Source organism: Rhizophagus irregularis, chromosome 29, assembly GCF_026210795.1.
Source record: "Rhizophagus irregularis chromosome 29, complete sequence".
In the NCBI taxonomy this organism is placed as follows: Eukaryota; Fungi; Glomeromycota; class Glomeromycetes; order Glomerales; family Glomeraceae; genus Rhizophagus; species Rhizophagus irregularis.
In genome coordinates this window covers 2,540,247-2,562,419 of record NC_089457.1, presented here as the reverse complement: position 1 = coordinate 2,562,419, position 22,173 = coordinate 2,540,247, and the positions used below count along the sequence as shown (strand labels likewise).

General features: G+C 23.6%; 5 protein-coding genes across 5 annotated transcripts; 3 read left to right on the top strand and 2 right to left on the bottom strand.

The window, feature by feature from the left end:
* Positions 1 to 992: 992 nt before the first annotated feature.
* On the top strand, positions 993 to 2,552 carry OCT59_019894 (uncharacterized protein; the record flags this gene model as incomplete). Its single annotated transcript, XM_025326028.1, has 1 exon — positions 993 to 2,552. One exon carries the CDS (start codon positions 993 to 995, stop codon positions 2,550 to 2,552), a length of 1,560 nt encoding a protein of 519 aa, XP_025178149.1.
* A 6,100-nt stretch (positions 2,553 to 8,652) lies between these two features.
* Positions 8,653 to 10,210, top strand: OCT59_019893 (uncharacterized protein; the record flags this gene model as incomplete). The annotated part of the gene is made up of 4 exons (XM_066143839.1): positions 8,653 to 8,655; positions 8,723 to 8,776; positions 9,784 to 10,075; positions 10,161 to 10,210. 4 exons carry the CDS (start codon positions 8,653 to 8,655, stop codon positions 10,208 to 10,210), a joined length of 399 nt encoding a protein of 132 aa, XP_066005549.1.
* A 2,563-nt stretch (positions 10,211 to 12,773) lies between these two features.
* OCT59_019892 (uncharacterized protein) lies at positions 12,774 to 14,091 on the top strand (the record flags this gene model as incomplete). The annotated part of the gene is made up of 5 exons (XM_066143838.1): positions 12,774 to 12,873; positions 13,046 to 13,119; positions 13,434 to 13,557; positions 13,694 to 13,798; positions 13,865 to 14,091. 5 exons carry the CDS (start codon positions 12,774 to 12,776, stop codon positions 14,089 to 14,091), a joined length of 630 nt encoding a protein of 209 aa, XP_066005548.1.
* Positions 14,092 to 17,987: 3,896 nt separating this feature from the next.
* OCT59_019891 (uncharacterized protein) lies at positions 17,988 to 19,296 on the bottom strand (the record flags this gene model as incomplete). Its single annotated transcript, XM_025326026.2, has 3 exons — positions 17,988 to 18,180; positions 18,545 to 19,091; positions 19,203 to 19,296. 3 exons carry the CDS (start codon positions 19,294 to 19,296, stop codon positions 17,988 to 17,990), a joined length of 834 nt encoding a protein of 277 aa, XP_025178147.2.
* Positions 19,297 to 19,593: 297 nt separating this feature from the next.
* Positions 19,594 to 20,419, bottom strand: OCT59_019890 (uncharacterized protein; the record flags this gene model as incomplete). The annotated part of the gene is made up of 3 exons (XM_066143837.1): positions 19,594 to 19,758; positions 20,117 to 20,316; positions 20,395 to 20,419. The coding sequence occupies 3 exons, from the start codon at positions 20,417 to 20,419 to the stop codon at positions 19,594 to 19,596; spliced, it is 390 nt and encodes a 129-aa protein (XP_066005547.1).
* Between the last annotated feature and the right edge of the window lie 1,754 nt (positions 20,420 to 22,173).

Sequence of the window (22,173 nt, the reverse complement as noted above, 5' to 3'; positions counted from 1 at the left end):
TTTTTTTCACTATATTATATTAGAAAAAAACGTTTCGCAACGTTTTTTTTAATTCTTTAGCCGAATCCGAAACCCAAGTTCGAAACTAATGCCGAAATCAGAAATCCTGGCCGAAACTCCGAAACTATCTTTTATTATAGGCTGAAAGTCCGAAACTTACAAACCCTTTTTTAATATTTATTTTGTTACTAAAATATAACATACATTTATTTTTATTATATCAGATATTATTATTTAGGGTATTGCTAAATATCACCAGTGGTGGATTTATGATGTAATGCCGGTCAGTGTTTTATTCAGGCCAAAAGTGCATCATAATGCTGGTATGGTGACAATCACCGCTAGCAATTTTCTGTTATTTAAATTTATACATTATTAATGCTAAATTGTAAAAATTTAAATTACTATTTACTACTTATTTACTATAATAAAAAAGTTATAATTGTGAATTTTGAATTTCATTATCATCCACTTCTTTGGTTATGTCTCAGTATAAAATCTTCACGTTTTGGAGACAAAAAATTCCCATATTTTGCTAATAGGATGCCCTTTTTAAAGAACCAATCAACTTTTAATTAAAAAATTTAATTAAATCCTTAATAGGTTATGCCATTAGTGTTTATTATAGGAGAATAAGGGAAAGAAAATAAAGAAAGTTTGAGGTACTACGTTAAATCTGGATTTAAGATGTAGATCAGCTGATCTCTTTGTCTGATTATATTCCTATTTTTAGGTTTCGACATAGTTTCGGATTTCGGCCAGGGTTTCGGTTTCAGAAAACGGCCGAAAACCGAAACGAAAACTAGGCCGAAACTAGGGGCGTTTCGCCGTTTCGGCTACAAAGTATATAGTATTAGATATTTAATATAAAAGAATTATTCTAAATTTTTTAAATATTTACAATGCCGATCTTTTTTGGTCTGTACAACAATTTAATTTATAAATTCTCATTCATTTTGTTTCTTATTTCCAGAACTCCCTTTCTTTTAAAAATGACTTTACCTAATTTACCTTATGATTGTATTTACTATATTTTAAATCAATTTCAAAATGATCGTTCAACTTTATTAAATTGTTTATTAGTTGATAGATCATGGTGTGAAATCACGGTTCCTTTGCTATACGCAAATCCTTTTATAAGAATGGCTGAAAATAGTTATTCAATTATCTTAACTTTGATTTCATGCTTTGATAAAGAAGAATTATTATTATTAAAAAATCAATTAAAACTTAATAATATTAATTTTAATTTTATTAATAATATTAATATAAAATATAATAAACCATTATTTGAATATCCAAAATATTTGAAAATTTTTGATTTTAGTACAATGAATTTAATAATTATTAAATGGTTTGAAAGTTATTCAAAATTATCATTTACTCAACGTGATAATTTATCTAAAAATATTCTTCCATTAATTTTTCAAATAATTTTAAAAAAATGTACAAATATCAAACATTTTTATATTACAATTTCTGATATAAAATTTTTAAATATTAAAAATCTCACCTCAAATTTATCAAATTTAGATTCATTAACATTACAATTTCATGATACTAATATGACAAAAGAACTTCTTATCGATATGGAAAATATTTGTTTAAATTTGAAACGATTGGAAATTTCTATTTCTTATTATATTCAAAATAATTCTTACATTTTTAAAAAACTTTGTAAAGTTATTCAAAAACAAAAAAATCTTAAAGATTTCAAATTATCTTGTGATAATACTTTATTAAATAATATCTTGATATCTTTAGAATTTCAAAAATATTCTTTAGTTTATATCGAATTTGAACATATTAATTTTAAGAATATTTCTTTAAAGAATTTTATAAGTTTACATAATTTAAAATATTTAAAATTTCATTATTGTTGTGGATTATTATTAGATGAAATTGATATCCTAACTTTTGCATCATTTAAACTGGAAGAATTAATCCTTTCATGTAATGATTGGAATCATAATATTACAGCTTCAATAATCAAATATTTAGGTGAATCTTTACAAAGTTTATTATTATTTTCAGAAAATTTAACAATTTCAATTATGAAAAATTTATCAATTTATTGTTTAAATCTTAACACTTTAGACATTGAAACTAAATATTTAACTTTTCCTGATCTTTTTACAAATTATTTTAAAAATTTAAGAATAAGAATTTTACATATTAAATTTAATTATCATTATGAATTACGTGATTTGTTATTTACGAATTTAGCAATTAATTTACCTATTAATCTTAAAGAAATTACTATTCGTTCTCGTAGATATAAATATTTTAAGAAATTTTTAGAAAATTGTCATAATAATAATTTAGAAATAATTCATTTTAATTGTAATGTTGATTTAGAATTTCTTGAAACTATTTTAAATTTTATTGAAAGAACTAATAGTAAATTAAAATTATTAAGTATATTTAATATAGAAAATTGTTTTAAAAATAATAAGAAATCTTCTGAATTATTGGATCAAATTAATGCTAAAGGAGTAAAAATTGTAGATTTTGGTAGTATTTATAAATTTGAAGTTAAGTTTGTTACTTAATTCTTGGAGTTTTATATATATATATTTTTATTTATAAATTAGAAGTTAATTTTAATTTTGTTGTTTAATTCTTGGAATTTTAAAATATATTACGTTTAATTTATTATATTCATATACATTAAAATAATTTTTTATTAACCATTGAATTTGATTACCTCGGTTTTATATGATTTTTTATAGTGTGCTTATTTTTCTTATTTTTCTACGATATTCTATTTATTCTATTAAGTCATTTTATTTAATAATACCTCGCTATCCCGATCTCCTGTATTGAGAATTGATTTGTAAATTAATTTTGTTTCGTGCCATAATAGATTAATAGAATCACGACGAGACGTCGAGACGTCGAGACGAGCACCCACTGACCCACCTTATTATTGCATTTGAGAAAAACTAGTCCCAAGTTAATCAACTATGTCACACCTTAAAAAAAATTGTGCGAGATGTTTACTGCTTAAAGGTAAAAAAAAAATTTCAAAAACTACCTCCTATTCATTCATATTTTATAAAATTATGCGAAATATAAGGACATTTTGGCCCTTCATGACAATATATTCTTCATATCAATAGTAACTACTCCTCAACTAGTTTATACATGTTCCGCTGCGCACTCGCTGCGCAAACCTCAGATGATCCTTATTTCGGAACTGACCATTCATTTCGTTTATCCGAGCAAATTATGAAAATAATTACGATCAAAAATTAATGTTTTATTTAATGATGAATATATTTACTAGTAAATATCTCATCTAAAAAATGAGCGATGTTTAGATAGGCTGTTATTATTTACTATGTATTATGGATTAAACATAAGATATAAAATTAGTAAAACAATAATCATCGTATAATTAATATATTTAATAATTTATTAAGGGACCAGAAAATATAATTCCGGATCAGGAAACAATTAACAATTATAAAGATATAAGCGGAAGTATGGATTCAGAAAACAAGAAAAGGCTATCGAACCGGAATCCGATGAATTGAACGGGAACAAAAAGCGTAACTCAGGGGGAAGAGAAGATACCGTCTAGCACCGCATATAGTGTCCCGGGTCTTATACAAAAAACCTGGTCAAAAATTGAATAATACCCGGGGTATTTTGTTAGAACTATATTTTATACCTTATATAATACTCGGTATTTTACCAGAATTAAGTTTGTTACCAGAATTAGGGGGTACTAAACAAGAGTAAAAATTTTGTACCTAGTAAAATAACTGGGTCTTATAAATAAAATGGGGTACGCTCAAAGGGGAATACTATACAGTGCTAGACGGTAGAGTCGGTAGACGGTAGTGACAGCGAAAGTGATTAACTCATACATTCAAACATAAGCAAATTTTAGAAGAAATAGAGTTAGTTTTTCATTTTAGTTAAAAAGGGGTATAAGATCACATAGCCAAATAAGAAATTTTCGCAATATATTTCTACTATATTTTTCTGATACATTGATAGCAAATTAGTCATTAAATATCGGTATAGAATTAGTAAGTAGGTGTAGGCACCTGCTTCCGTTTTAAACAGGTTAGTAGATAGAATAATCTAATGTATTTTAGTGTTATGTCTACTGTAGTCTTTTGTATAAATGTATTTAGGTTATTAAATCTATTATAATAAAGAGAACTGCGCGTTACTAATAAAAAAAAAATACATATATATTTAATAATTTACAATATGGAATGGTTTTTATATTAAGAAGAGGACGTCAATAATTTTAACTCCTTATTATCCAATACTTTTTTCATTCTAATTATAATTTAAAGTTCTTAAACTTTTGTTATCGTTTAATTCACTCATATCATAATCTAAAGAGCCAATGAAATGAATTTGAATATTAATAAATCATTAAATATTTCGGAATCATCAAAACTGCGCCATAAATAACAACCAAAGAAATTCTTCGATCACGTGACAATTTTTACCCGATCATTTCCTAAAATATCACTAAAAATATCTTTTTTTTTTTTAAATAAAACAAGATATAAATTTATACATATTTTAAATTATATATTATCCGTAATTTTACATGCAATCTTTTGGCTTTTTATATATATTTTTTCAAAAATGGCATTTAAAACCCTCTTTGGTATTCTAAGTAAACTTGCTCTGAAGGCAAAAATACATACATTTTGTAAATTTTAGGGCCGTATAAAGTATATGTTAAGTTTTATTTGGAATATAAAAAAAATATTTTTTTTATTGCCAAAATTTATCAGCTATTTTAGGAAATGATTGGTAAATTTTGTTACAACTTCCTGGGTGACGAAATCACGAGCATCCTTATCCTGGGCCACGGTCCAGATGCTTATCCTGGACCAGCAAATCTAATTGGATGAGATTGTTTTGTGTAACATTTGTCTTGGAAAAAAAAACAATTCGCGTTTTTTTAAAAAAAAAGTTACGAAATGCCTTTTTTTAAAGCATTTAATACTACCGTTTTAAAGTAATATGTTATTTAAAATTTGTATTTTGGTATGCATTTTATTAAACTTTATTAATAAATAAGTAAAATTGCGTATATAACTTTATAAAAAAGGTCTTTACATTATTTTTTACTGTAATTTTATTATTAAAATTATTTTAACGTTAATATCAAAACAAAAGTACAAAGTAATAGTATTATATTAGCTTTAAAAGTTTTGTTATAAATATGTAATTTACAACCTTTTTTGAACAACTTTGCTTAACCCCAAAACTTAAAAAAAAAACACTTGATTTCCAGAATAATATCAATATATCATAAAACTCTTCAAAAAGAAAATAAAAAACATTTAGTATTATCATAAAACTACAATAAATACAATTAAAATTAAAATATACAAACTGAAATGAAATATGAAATACTAAGTACTAACATACCACAAAAAAGAATAGAGAAAGAGTGAAAGATAGGAAGAGTAAGAGATAAAATAAATTATGCCGGAGTTATGTAATAAAAGGGCTGATTAGCCAATCAAAAGTTGACTGGTCCAGAATAAGCATCTGGACCGGTGGATCAGGTTAAGGATGGCCCGAAATCACATGTTCATTGAATCACGTGCTTGGGCTTTTTTTGACGGTTACACTGTGGTCTCTACAAAGCTAGTAAAATTTCCATTTTCGCCTTGTACAAAAGTTACAAAATAAATAATATTAACACATGGTACATCTGTACTACAACCGTGGATGTAAATATTGGTCATATGAAACTAAACAATATAAGAGATAAAAATAAAATGAAAAGCATTTTTGGCTTCGGCTAACATGATCCTTATTTCTAATTTTTTTTTTTATTTAATCACTTTTTTATATTCTTTAATTATTTTACTGAATTCATTTGAAATTAAAAAAGTTTCAATGGATTTTTTTATCAAAGGTATCAATAAGTTAATTAAACCATCACATGAAATATGTGGATGTAAAAGATACAATTATATATGTTTTGCAATACGTTTTAAGCAAAATTTTAAAAATTGGACTAGTGGTAATGATGATATTGATAAATTTATTCAAAATGCCCAACTATCAGCTCATGAAAATGTAAAAGAAGTACTAGAATGGATACTTTATGATAGGTTTTATGATATTGAATATATTGCAAACAAGAAAGTATATAAAGCAAATTGGATTGATGGAAATATAAAATGTTGGGACTATGAAAAACAAGATTGGGGAAGAAATAATAATATAATTGTAACTTTGAAAGAATTAAATGATCCAAAAATTATTACATTGGAATTTATGGATGAGGTAATTAATTATTTATTAGTTAAATTTGAAATTCTTAATTTTATTAACATATTATTTATAGATTAAAATAGATCATAAATTTTATGGAATAACTCAAAATCCTGAAACAAAACGTTATATGATGATTTTAAATGATAAATGTAAAAAATGTAAATATATGTGTAGTTCAATTCATTTTCAGCAGAATTTTAAAAATTGGACTAGTGGAAATAATGATATTGACAATTTTATTCAAGATACTCAGCTATCTGCTCATAAAAATGTAAAAGAAGCACTAGAATGGATACCTTTTGATAGATTTTATGATATTGAATATATTGCAAACAAGAAAGTATATAAAGCAAATTGGATTGATGGAAATTTAAGTGTTTGGGAGGACTATCGGAAAAGAAATAATAATATAATTGTGACTTTAGAAGAATTAAATGATCCAAAAATTATTACATTGGAATTTATGAATGAGGTACTAATTAATTATTTATTAGTTAAATTTGAAATTTTTAATTTTATTAACATATCGATATTATATTTATAGATTAAAATAGATCATGAATTGTATGGAGTAACTCAAAATCCCGAAACAAAATGTTATATGATGGTTTTAAATGATAAATGTAAAAATTGTGAATATTTATGTAATTCAATTCATTTTCAGCAGAATTTTAAAAATTGGACTAGTGGAAATAATGATATTGACAATTTTATTCAATATACTCAGCTATCTGCTCATGGAAATGCGGAAGAAGCATTAGAATGGATACCTTATGATAAATTTAATAATATTGAAAATATATTTGGTAAAACATATAGAGCTAATTGGATTGATGGAAAAATAAGTTATTGGAATTATAGTAGACGAAATTGGTGGAGAAATAAAAATATGATTGTATTTTTGAAGGGATTAGATAGTCCAAAAGATTTTACATCTGAATTTATGAATGAGGTAATTAATTTATTATTATGAAAATTTAAAAAAATCTAATTGCACTAATATATTATATTTTGCAGTTTAAAATAGATCATAACTTTTGTGGAATTACTCAAAATCCAGAAACAAAAAATTATGTAATGGTTTTGAATTATAAATGTAGAAAATGTAATGATATATGCAATGCAATTCATTTCCAACAAAATTTTAAAAATTGGACTAGTGGTAATGATGACGTTGATAAATTTATTCAAGATACTCAGCTATCTGCTCATATTGATTATGAAGTATTTGAAAATGCATTAGAATGGATACCTTTTGATAGATTTAATAATATTGAAAAAAGCAGATTTGACGAAGCATATAAAGCAAATTGGATTGATGGACATATTTATAAATGGAATGATAAAAATCAAAATTGGGAAAGAAAAAAACAAAATATGATTGTAACTCTAAAAATATTAAATAATTCGAAAAATATTGTATTAGAATTTATGAATGAGGTATAATCAAACTATTATTTAATGAAATTAAAAATTTTAATTTCTACTAATGCATTATTTTGTAGATCAACAAATCTAATGGAATCACTCAAAATCCAGAAACAAAAAATTATATGATGGTTTTAAATGATGAATGTAAAAAATGTAAATATACGTGTAATGCAATACGTTTTCAGCAAAATTTTAAAGATTGGACTAGTGACAATGATGATATTGATAAATTTATTCAAAATGCCCAACTATCAGCTCATAAAAATGTAAAAGAAGCACTTGAATGGATACCCTATGATAGATTTTATGATATTGAATATATTGCAAACAAGAAAGTATATAAATCAAATTGGATTGATGGAAATATAAGTGTTTGGGGTGGTTGGGACTATAGAAAACAAGATTGGGAAAGAAATAATAATATAGTAATTGTGACTTTGAAAGAATTAAATGATCCAAAAATTATTACATTAGAATTTATGAATGAGGTAATTAATTACTTATTAGTTAAATTTTGAAATTTTTAATTTTATTAACATATTATATTTATAGATTAAAATAGATCATGAATTTTATGGAATAACTCAAAATCCTGAAACAAAATGTTATATGATGGTTTTAAATGATAAATGTAAAAATTGTAAATATATATGTAATTCAATTCATTTTCAGCAGAATTTTAAAAATTGGACTAGTGGAAACAATGATATTGACAATTTTATTCAAGATACTCGGCTATCTGCTCATAAAAATGTGAAAAAAGCATTAGAATGGATGCCTTATAATAGATTTAGTAATATTTCAAAGAACAATAAAGCAAAATGGATTGATGGATGTATTTCTGAATGGAATAGCAAAAGTCGAAATTGGAAAAGAGTAAATCAAAATATGATTGTAACTTTTAAAGAATTAGATAATTCGAAAAATATTACATTAGAACTTACGAAAATGGTATAATTAATTTATTATTCAATAATATTTTTAAAATTTTAATTTTGCTAATGTATTATATTTGTAGATCGGTAGATTATACGGAATAACTCAAAATCCGGGAACAAAAAATTATATGATGGTTTTAAATGATAAGTGTAGAATATGTGATTATATATGTAACACAATTCATTTTCAACAAAATTTTGAAAATTGGACCAGTGGTAATGATGATATTGATAAACTTATTCGAGATACTCAGCTATTAGTTCATAATAATAACCATGCTGTTTTCAAAATAGTATTAGAATGGATACCTTATGATAGATTTTATGATATTAAATATATTGCAAAAGGTGGATTTGGCAAAGTTTATAGAGCAAGTTGGATTGATGGATACATAATCAGTTGGAAAGATAATTGTTGGAATAGATATAATAAAAACATGTTTGTAGCTCTGAAAAGTTTAGATAATTCAAAAAATGTAACTTTAGAATTTATGAATGAGGTATGATTTACAGTATTTATTTTGATTTTTTATAATTATTATTAATATATTTTTAATTTTATTTAATGTAGGTTACATTACATAATAAAGGAAAAATGAACAATGCTTTTATTATTGGATTTTATGGAATAACTCAGGATCCAGAAACAAAAAATTATATGATGGTTTTAGATTATGCGGAAGATGGAAGTTTGCGAAATTATTTAGATAAAGAATATAACAAATTAAAATGGAATAAAAAGATCGATTATATATATGATATTATAATTGGACTTGAGCATATTCATGAAAAGGAATTAATTCATCGAGATTTGCATATTGGAAATATATTAAAGCTTAAATATGATACTACTATTACTGATTTAGGATTATGTAAACCCGCAAATTATATTGAATCAGAAAATGCAAAAAATAACGTATATGGTGTTTTACCTTATATAGCTCCTGAAATTTTAAGAGGACAAAATTATACGAAGGCTGCTGATATTTATAGTTTTGGTATAATTATGTATGAAGTAATTTCTGGACTACCACCATATTATGATTTAAGCCATGATAGAAATTTAGCAATAAAAATTTGTAAAGGACTTAGACCAAGGTTTAATATTAAGGTACCTCAATTAATTGTATATTTAATTAAGAGATGTTTAGATGCAGATCCATTAAATCGACCGATAGCAAGAGAAGTTAAAGATATCATAAACAAATGGAGATGTAAACCAGAAGAATTGCAAGCGCAAATTAAAGAAGCAGATATAAACAACGATTCATTAAATAACAGCATTCCTTCTACCAGTTTAGGATTATCATATAAAACACATTCGGAAGCTATTTATACAAGTAGATTACTCGATCTTAATAATCTTCCTGAACCAAAAAATTCTGATGATTATTATGAACAAAATGATAATATTATAAGCATGAAATTTTCAGGTATTAATGATAATTTTGTTATTTTTGAAAAACATGATAAAGCAATTTTGAAGATAATAATAAAATTTTTTATTTTATTAAATAGAATCTTTACAAATTGATATTTCTCAATTGAATATTAATTTACGCGATTGATGAATAATATTGGTTTTTTTTATGATTTAATATTATTTTATTGTATTTTTCTAGGAATTTAATAGTAGAAAAAATGGTTAGACAAAAACCATAATTTAGGGATAATTAACAACTAAATTTTAGTTGGCGTTACCAGTGGTATGATATAATAATTTTATATAAACGTTATTTTTCAAAAATTTATTTTTATATAATATTTAACGCTTGCTTTTCTTAAGTGTATTAGTATTTTATTTTTATATTTTTATATTTATTTATTTATTTGATTATTCTATAAATTTTATTCGAAAGTTAAAACTTATTGATGTAAATTAAAACGTGATTTGAATGTATTTAACCAAAATCTTTTTTTTTAAAAAAAATTATCTTATCTCGTATTTTGTATAATTTATTATCAAGCAATAATGGGTATAAAAATATAAATTATTAATATAAAAAAAATGCATCCTAACAATAACAACAAAGAGTTAAAGATAGTGCGCGCCATACGGTTTAATAAAAAAGCTTCGCTAATTATTTAAATAAACATGCGATCCAATATTTATTTTATTTCAAAGAGGAGTAACCAATGACAAGAAACGTAATAGAAGTGAACAACTACAAGTAGCGAAAAACTAATCTATTATTAATGGTACTGTGGTTATTAATCCCATAAATACAGGACCTCACCCTCCGATCGAGAGAAACTACTCTAACAGTAAAACTACGCTACTGATAAAGAAAAGAGCCTTATAAAAATATATGAGCTGTAAAAGATAAGGTGAACATGCGATCCAATATAATATCACGTCATTTTTATTATAAATATGTTATAAACGATTAAACGTTTCTAAAACTTATTTAAGCTGACATTCAACATAAAAATTCTTTCTCATTTTTACGTGAATACAGTATAAAATGTCAATTCCTCTGATAATTTGTTAAAATAAAAGATTTATCTTGTTAACAATTTATTATTAATAAATGTATATACAGTAAACCTACCAACCACTACCGTCACTACTTGTAATATTTCGGTAGTATTTGCTTATACTATATATTTTATAAAAGTAAACTAGAATTGATATCACATAGTGTTGGTTGCCGTAAGTAATAATTACGACATTTCGGATTACAACCATTTACAACTCCATATGTCGTAAATATTACAACCTTACTACTTTACGTAACTTATATATCAAATATCGGTTTACAATCGTTGAAATTAGGTTATAACTATAGTTGCAACCCGGTTGCAATATTACGGCAGCCAACTTTAATATCACGTATAGGAATTAACTCGAGTCAATTAAAACTCATAAATCGAGTGCTACTTTTTTGTACCTGTCGATCCGTTCTCCTCTTCCCTTTCTTGTTCTAGTTTCTGTTTCGCCATATTCATTTCTTTGTTTAAAGATTCTAACTCTTTAACATTCATTCTTTTTGCTGCGCCTCCCGCAACTATCGTCGAAGTTTTACATTACTATGAGTTGATTAGATCACAAATTTCATCTAGTATTATTATAGTACCATCATCATCAATATCCTGTATGATACAAGGGTTTAAAGATATGATTACTGACATACTGCTGCACAAACGATCTATGAAAAAATTACAAAAGATATAGATAAAGCTATTTATTGGTATGAAAAATCTGCCCAACAAGGTGATCAAGATGTACAATATGAATTGGAAAAACTTAAGAATCAATAATTTATAAGAAAATTCAATTTTTTATTAAAATTGTCATTTGGATTGTTTTTTCATTATCTTCTTTTTTAATTTTACATTTTAACCTATAACTTGGTCTGATTTGGTTTTTGACTTCATTTTCAACTTTTTTATCTTCAAAATATACATGTGCTGTTTCTAGTGCATTTAAAATAGTGGCTAAACACTATATTACTTAAATTATGTATAATTCTATTAAAGTACTAAATTTTTGTCAATATTATTTTTTTAAAATGCAAACATTATTACCTTTTTTTGACATTTAATGTAAGCAAACGAAGTACCTAAGCAGATTATACATCGACATTAACATTGTTTAAATTAAACTTAAGTATATCTAACGTACCTTCTTATCCGAAACAAAGCAGCCGCACTAATTCCTCATCATTGATCCATTACACACTAGTATTGTTTCTAGCGCAGATTTATTACTAAATCCCTATGAAAAGTAAAATGAAATTATTTCCAATATTTATTTGAATACTAAGATTAGTTACACGCGCATAATAATTTTTTATTTTCTACTTGTAAATATTTTAAATTAATTTACAACTTGGTAAACTAAAAATCTGCTAAACAATATTTTTCACAGATGAGTTACTAAAAATTTATTTTACCTTGTTGATAATGTTATTAATATTAAAATTATATTATTTTTTAATAAGTATTCTCATGTCATTACTGCGGTACTGCGGTTGATGGACAAATTTTTTGTTTGGTGGTACATAAATTGGAGTTATTTTCGTTACCGTATACGATAAAACCTTTACAACTTTTTCCATTCAATTTTTTTCTGTCAATATTATTATTAAACGTCTAATAATAAGCAAATGCAAAATACCGAAAATACGAATGAATAGGTTAATTGGATTGAAGAAGCTGTTGATGAAAGAACATTTAAATTATTATGAATATAGCCAATTTACTACCATTCAAGAAATTCGTTCTGGAGGTTTCGGAAAGTGTACCGTGCAAATTGGAAAAATACAAAAAATGAATTAGCATTAAAAACTTTTTTTAATCTTAATAGTGTCACAAAGAACTTGTTCGTGATAATATATAATTTTTTTTACGATTTTTTTTTTAGTCTGCATTTATTTATTTTAATATTTGAATTTATTTAGTTAAAATTCAACGTAAAGTTGATTTTCATGATAATGTAATTAGTTGCCATGGAATAACAAAACTTGAATCAGGTGTAAAGAATATAATATTCCAAATTTTATTCATAAAATTACATCTCATTAATTACTTCTTTTTTTTTTTTTTAGAAAATCAAATTAACAATAATTATATGATAGTAATAGAATACGCTGACGGTGGTAGTCTTCGAAACTATTTAGAAAAAAACTTTAATAAACTCACTTGGGACGACAAATTCAATATGACTTACCAATTAGGCTTACGCTTGGATCATCCATCGTGACTTGGTAATTTATTTATTATTATTTAATCGTTGCTCGTAATACTGTAGTATTTGCATTTATTCATTTAATATATGTTTTTTAATAGCATTCTGGCAATATATTAGTTCATCAAAATACGATCAAATTGGCAGATTTTGGTCTATCAAAAAGAATTGAAGCTTGGAGCATCATCCAATTTTCAATTCAAATTATTTGGGATGGTTCCCTATGTTGATCCTAAAAGCTTTAGCAGACGAAGAAATAATAATAACCTAATGTATACATTAAATGACAAAAGTGATGTTTACAGTGTTGGTGTATTATAATGGGAAGTATCTAGCGGACGACCCCCTTTTTATGCTGAAGGTGAACATTATGATATTGGTTTAATTTATAACATTTCACAAGGTCGTAGAGAAATAGTTGTTCCTGATACACCTGATGAATATGTAAAAACTTTTATACTGTTAAGTAAAATTTTTAAATTTATTGTGACTTAAATATTATTCTAATTAATAAATTGTATTTATATTTTAGAATGTTGGGATGGTGAACCAGATAATCGTCCTACCATATATCGAGTAGTTGATTTCTTAAAAGCAATAATTACAAAAACAGATATAATAATGGAAAATCCTCAATTATTGAATGAGCAAGAACTTAATGAGATCCCTTTAAGTACCAATAATTTAGAATCACGAGGAGAATTATCCCAACTTATTCAAAATTTTGATAAAATGAATACAAAGGAAATTGATATATAATATAATAGTAGTAAATGAACAAAAGAAACTTCCAATTGAAAAAGATTTTAACAGGATAGTTGATGAAATAAATGATTTAGTTTTTAAACTATTAAGCAAAAAGCATTAGAATTATATCAAAAATCAGCAAATTTATGAAGCGAGGTAGCACAATATAATCTTGCTGTTAATATATGAAAATGGAATTGGAATTACAAAAGACATAGATAAAGTGATTTATTGGTATGAAAAATCGGCCAAACAAGGTATTAAAAGCACAAAATATATTAGAAATACTTCGAAAAAATCAATAATTTATAATAAATTATTTCTAAATAATTTTAATTATTAAAGTAAATCGTATACTACATTATTTTTTTTTTATTTACAAAATAGCGTAATATATAATAAATAAGTCTATTAAAATTTAATAATCTTTCTTATTGACAGTCAAGTTAACTGAATATATATATTTACTTGTATAGGAGGTATTTGGATCCGATTTTCTGCAAAAAGTTATTTTATTATTAGTGTAAGTTTCAATAATAAATTTTTAAACTTTACAAAGTTCACAGAAGATACTTAATATTTTTCATTATCAGATGTTTTACAAATATTTTTTGTTTCATTATTCACAGTTTTCAGATTGTTTCACATTCCTTCGCTTACAGAAAACAAGTTCATTTGAATGTTTTATACAAAGTTGATCATCTACTTGCGATTAAACTGTCAATAAAGAGACTTTAGAACTCTGTCTTGTACTTTTATAAGTGCTTCTAAAGTTAAAACTTTTCATTAGAATTTTATAGTCCATAAAAGGACACAAGACCCATTATTTCGCTTGCAAAAATCTCTTGTCATTGCTATTAAGAGAAATTTAATCTAAAGTCAGATCTGTTTAAACTAAACCGGATTTTAGTTAAGAAAGAGTTATTAACAGTTAAAGCCTTCATGATAATTTTGAATGTACATCGTTATGTAGTGTATCACTTTTATGGGCTTTTTCTCCTTATAAACGTTACATATATTCGTCGATCACATAAATTAAATCACATGACAAATCAATTAGCCAATAACACGAATCCTTGCCTAGAAGATAGACGTGCTTGATTAAATCGAATAAGAATCTAATTTCAATAAATTTTGATATGAACTAATTAAGAAAATTATTAGAGAATCAGTATTTAGAAAAAATCAAGATGAATCCTAGAATCCTAAATAAAATAATTTCTTGTATGCAATAATGGCTCAGGCTGATACATTAATGCAAAAAAGTCATATTTGACACATTAATCAATTGTAAATATGACATATTATTTCTATTATATAAATAATACTAATTTAAGTCATAATATACTATAACTTTAATATTCTATTAATTATATTAATAATAGCATTATAGCAGCATAAAAATTTTTTTTTATTACCAAATAATTACTGGTGATTACCAATAATTACCAAGGATGACTTGTGATTAAAAGAGAATACTAGTGATTTTTACAATTACAAATTATGAAAAGAAGGTACATGTAAAAGGATAAGATACAGAAAGTTTGTTTAAAACGTCTATTTATTTGCTTTTAATTATTTTTTAACTCATTAATAGAAATAATGTGTCAGGTTGACAGGTAAAAAAAACTGAAACATGGCCTTTTTGCATTAATGCATCAATCTGAGTCATTATTGCATTTCAAAACTGTTAATAATAGAAATAATGTGTCAAATTGATGAGTAAAAAAAACTGAAACATGGTCTTTTTTACATTAATGCATCAGTTTGAGTCATTATTGTATTTAAGAACATTTTTTTTTATTTAAAAGCCTCTCAATTCCTCTAAAAACAATTTTCTGAATTTAAATCAATTTCTGAAAACTTCACTATAAATTTAAAGTATATTTGATGTATATTAAATTCTCAATTCTCCAAGTAAATATTAAATTCTATAATTTATTAAATATTTAGTAAATCTCTAGATTTAATTATATAAGAGAAGCATAAAAGATTTTTGTGGATCGTCAACAAGTTATTGAAATATTAGAAAAAAGGTGTGTATTTTTTTATTTTGCAGGGATAGGGTAACTCTTAAGACGAGCTGTACGTGAGATAGACCAGTTGGTTGAGTTTGAACATATACCATAAATAGAGTCACATGTAAAGATGATTTTGGTTTGAACATGTGTCTTGATGACTATATGTAAAGATGGCAAGATTGCTGAGTTTATCAAACAATAAGCCTTGGCTTTTGAGAATTACTGTTTGGAGACACTTGGTAACCACTCCAAGCTCAATATTCAGGCACCCTAACTTTGTTGTTGGTAAAAGTCTGTTTATTCTGGAGGAGGAATTGACTATGTACCTTCTTTTACTACTAAATAAAGAGATTGCACACTGTTAACAATATTTTTCTCATTAGTGCTTAAAAGGGATCAGAGAATATTGGCAAGAGTAATCAAAGAATGAAAAAGAGAATTTAACACCTGAAACTAGATCACACAGAAGAAGCAAGTAATCTCTAATTATAATTATAACAAAATTTAAAGTATATTTAATAATATATTAAATATATTAAATATAATAAATTTTTACCAAAATTACATTTTTATTATATTTTATCTTTTTAGATTATCTATAACTAATTATAAAATTATATTTTAATTTTTTTTATCTGATGACTTATTTTATTTTATTGATATATTATAGCCAAACATTTGTTATAAATTTTTTTTTAAAAAAAAAAAAATTTTAAAACAAACATAATAATAATCTATGATTTTTGTATAAGTATTATTAAATGTATAAATAAAAATAATAATTAGTAATTACAAAGTACTAAGTTATAATTAGTAATTACAAAGTACTAAGTTATAATTAAATAATTAAAATTTAAAAATCACTTTACTAAAAATGGCCAATTTTTTGAAATGATTTTGTAATAATTTTAAAATATTACAAAAATACATTTAATACATTAAAATGTTTTTATTATATTTTTGTTATTATTTTGTAATTATATTGTATCTAGGTCTATAAAAATAACTCAAAATAATATCACAATAATTTTTTAATATTTTTGTTATTATTTTATTATTATAATATAATTAACTTTGATATCATTTTAATATTTTAATCTCAAAAATACCTCAAATATATCTTGATATATTTTAAAAATTTTACAAAATAATTGCACAATTGTTTTGAAAGCCATTGTATCTAGATCTATAAAAATATTTCAAAAAATTGGCCATTTTTAGTAAAGGCATGTTAGGAAAAATTATTTAATAACTGAATTTTAAAGTAAGATATAATAAAATATGAGTGAAGAAACTTTACAGAAACTTTAAGTTTTCAAGTGATATCATTTTGATATTATTTCGATATCATTTCAATATAGATTTAATATTGATATGATATTGAAATAAAGTATTATCATTTCGATATTATTTTGATATTAAATTGATATCAAAATGATATCAAAATGATAATAGAAATGACATCGAAATAACATCTTTAAGTTTAATTTAAAGATGTCATTTCGATATCATTTGATATCAATTTAATATCAAAATAATATCGAAATGATAATACTTTATTTCAATATCGTATTAATATTAAATCTATATTGAAATGATATCGAAATGATACCGTTAAGATAAACTTAACGATATCGATTCTATATTGATTAAAAATGTTAAGTTTCTGTAAAGAATGTTTTTGTCTAAGTATTAGTGAGAAGATTTTGATTAAGTATTAAAAATGTTTAAAAAAATATATAATAATTTTAAAGTAAGGATATAATAATAATCTAAAAAACAAGTCACTGAAATTAATTGATATAGGAGGTTAAAAGTCAAAAGAAAGTTAAAAAATATAACTAATTATTCTAAAATATGATATTAATTTTTATAAAACAAAATATTCTATTTAATCTTAATATATCTATAATTAGTTGATTTTTCATCAATGGATCTCCATATTATTCGACGAAATCCTATTACTACAATAACAAACCCTATCAACTTATTAGGATTTGAATTAATTATCTTAATTCGTTCATCACATACTCCTGCAGAATATTTATTTGCCTTTCCTTTTGCAATTATTTTTGTATACCTTTACTATAAATGGGCAATTTTTTGAAATGATTTTGTAATAATTTTAAAATACTACAAAAATACATTTAATATATCAAAATGTTTTATTATATTTTTGCTATTATTTTGTAATTATATTGTATCTAGGTCTATAAAAATAACTCAAAATAATATCACAATAATTTTTTAATGTTTTTGTTATTATTTTATTATTATAATATAATTAACTTTGATATTATTTTAATATTTTAATCTCAAAAATACCTTAAATATATCTTGATATATTTTAAAAATTTTACAAAATAATTGCACAATTGTTTTGAAAGCCATTGTATCTAGGTCTATAAAAATATTTCAAAAAATTGGCCATTTTTAGTAAAGACCTTTCTAATTGTTTTGTTCCATCATTCAATACATCATTTATAGTTGTGTAAATATATTTATTAGTTTCTTTATCATAATATCTATATTGTCTTTTTAATAATGTATCCTCATCTTCTCTTTCAAGTATTTTATCTAATTCTTCCAATTCATTTGCATTAAAATCTTTTGCTTGTTTTCCATTAATATTGCTAATTAACCAAATTAGTGGAATATATTTTAATTCTAAATTAGCATAGCTTTCTCCTAGGATAAAAACATCAAGAAAACCAAATTTACCATTTCCCTTATTTACTGCAGTATTCATTATTAAGCAAAGTTCAGGAACACGATATCTTGATGGCAAAAGGAGTTCTACAGTTACTTGAAGAACTGATTCATTTGCTGAAGATAGTGATCTTCGTGACCTTGTTAATAATATTTCTTTTAGAAGTTTGGTAAAGTTGATGATATTGCCTGAAATGAGATCTTCATATGCCAAAGAAATATGAAGAATATCATCAGCTATTTTCATATGATCTCCATTTTGTTTTTGTCTCTTTTTAATGTCTAATAAATTAATATTTCAGTATATAAGTTAATAAGTTATGTAAACTAAAAAAAAATAAATAATACAATTTACTGATAATAGCAATGCAATTTAATGATAATAAGACTTACAAATAAATAAATTATCTGTATCATCATCATGGTTTCTTTTAATGTTTTCATGGTTTAATTGAAAAGTTTCGGGATTTTCATTTTTCTTTGACATATAATCTTCATTTTTGATTTGTTTAATTTTATTATTTGAATGAATAAGTTAGATCATATAAATATAATTTATAAATACAATTTAATGATGATATACATAATATATAATCAGCTTACCAATAAATAAATTATTTGTATCATCATCATAGTTTCTTTTAATGTTTTCATTAATTTCTTTGTGATTTATTTGCAAATTATTATTTTAATGAATAAGTTAATAAATAATATAAATATATGTAATTAATAATAATATGACTTACCAGTAAATAAATTATCAGTGCCATCATTATTTCTTTTATTATTTTTTTTTAGAAGTTTCAGGAAGATCTTTGGTAAGTATTTTATTTATTTTTTTTGAATATGATTTCTTTTCAGATACCAAATTCTCTTTTTCATATTTTTTGATTACTCCTTGCCAATATGCTTGTAATTCCTTTTTATATTTTAAACGTTCTATATTTAACTAAATGAAAGAAAAATATTATTAGCAGTGTGTAAATTTCTTTATTTAGTAGTAAAAGAAGGTACATAGTCAATTTCTCTTCCAGAACAAATAGACTTTTAGTAACAACAAAGTTAGGATGCCTGAATATTGAGCTTGGAGTGGTTACCAAGTGTCTTCAAACACTAATTCTCAGAAGCCAAGGCTTATTGTTTGATGAACTCAGCAATTTTGCTATCTTTACATATAGTCATTAAGGCACATATTCAAACTAAAATCATCTTTACATGTGACTCTATTATACTCAACCAACTGGTCTCTCTCATGTACAGCTCATCTTAAGAATTACCCTATTCTTGCAAAATAAAAAAATACACACCTTTTCTTTTAGTGTTTCAACAACTTGTTGATGATCCACAAAAATCTTTTCTGCTTCTCTTATATAATTACCAGCCCAAGCATTGTCAAGATTATTCCACTTGAGATTTGAAGTTACTGAAGCAACAATAACATCATAGTTTATATATAAGAATCTGCGATATAATTTATTGCTATGCTTTTTTAAATAAGAAATAAGAGCTAAAATCAAAGATTTAGTTAATAAAAAGTTAAATAAGAAAAAATTACTATAAGTTGAAATATTGTTCACAAACTTACTATCTTGGCCATGATATGTATTCATGTTAAAATTGATTTTAAGAAAAGAATTTTATAATTGAAATAGAATTTAATTAAATTTAAAAATTCGATATTTAATATATTAAATTCTCTAATTTATTAATATTTTTAAATTTAAGAATTTGATATCTAAATTAGAAGAATTTAATATTTAATTTGAAAGATTTCACATTTCACTTTTTAAAAGTTGAATTAAATTTATAGTGAATTTATTTAAATTCAGAAAATTGCTTCAAAAAATTGTTTTTAGAGAAATTGAGAGGCTTTTAAATAAAAAAATGTTCTTAAATACAATAATGACTCAAACTGAAAAAATGACCATGCTTCAGTTTTTTTTACTTGTCAATTTGACACATTATTTCTATTATTGACAGTTTTGTTAAATATGCAATAATGATTCAGATTGATGTATTAATGCAAAAAAAGGCCATGTTTTAGTTTTTTTTACCTGTCAAACTGACACATTATTTCTATTATTAACTTGAAAAATGAAAAGAGATGGAAAAAACAATATTTTATTAAAAAATTTATAATTAAAAGGAAAATAAATAGACATTTTAAGCAAACTTTTCATATAAGTTTATGTATCTTCTTTTCATGTTTTATAAATATAGAAATCACTAGTAATCTCTTTTAATCACAAGTCATTCTTGGTAATTATTGTTAGTTACCAGTAATCATAATAAAAAAGCTTATATGCTGACAAACAATAATTAATTTAATAACAAAATTTAATATAGTATCAAATTAAACCTTTATGAAGATGTTTAATTTCATATTTATAAGAGATTGAATTATTGCTCAATTTTAAATAAAATTCGTATAATTTTATTATGTAATTAGCAATCTTTAGTTTAATTTAAGTTAAAAACACTTTTTTTTCTCTAGAATTAAATTGAAATATTAAAAATAATTTTTAAAAGTTATCAAGTATCATGATGTATATTAGCAAAAAGGAATTAACATAGTGTTTTAGAATTAACATCACTTTATATGTAAAATCAAAATTGCAAAAATCAATTTCTTTAGTTAGTCATTACTAATTATATAAAGAACAAAAATTATTTAGGTGAGGTGTTATTAAGAAATTTAAGAAAATTCAAAGTTATCAGATTTAATTTAAAAACTGAAGGCATACTTAAAAATGTTCTAGATATAAATGATTTTCTGGATTAATTGCAATAAAGCAGCTAAGCATAATTCTAGTTTAAGTTGCATAGTCAGCTGGAAAGACTTTAATTTTTGACATGTTTTTTATAAGTTTTTTACTTCAAATTACTGGAGGTGATTATCACGTTGGCCAAAGATAAAAACATTTTTGATCTTATTAATAGAAAGTTTTTAAAATTTTAATAAAAGATATAATATTACTTATAACAGGATTTTCATATGCTAAAGCAATAAGAAGTGCATCATTAACAATCTGTCTATACATTAAATTATTCTTATTTTATTCTAAAATTTGAATTTGTTTTTTCTAAGACTTTTTTTAATTCTCTTGTTTGTCTATCTTGAAGAATAACATTTTTATTAAAAATACATTCTAATGCTTTATCTAAACTATATATTTCACTTTCAACATCATTATATTTATAACAATTGCAAAATATTAAATAAATATCATTTTCAAATTCTTCTAAACTTGTATATTAATTATTTTTTAATTTTAAATTTATAGTAAATAAGTCCATTGGATATTTTATAATCTTATTTTTAATATTTTTTTCAATATATTTATAGCATAAGATTTGTTTTCAA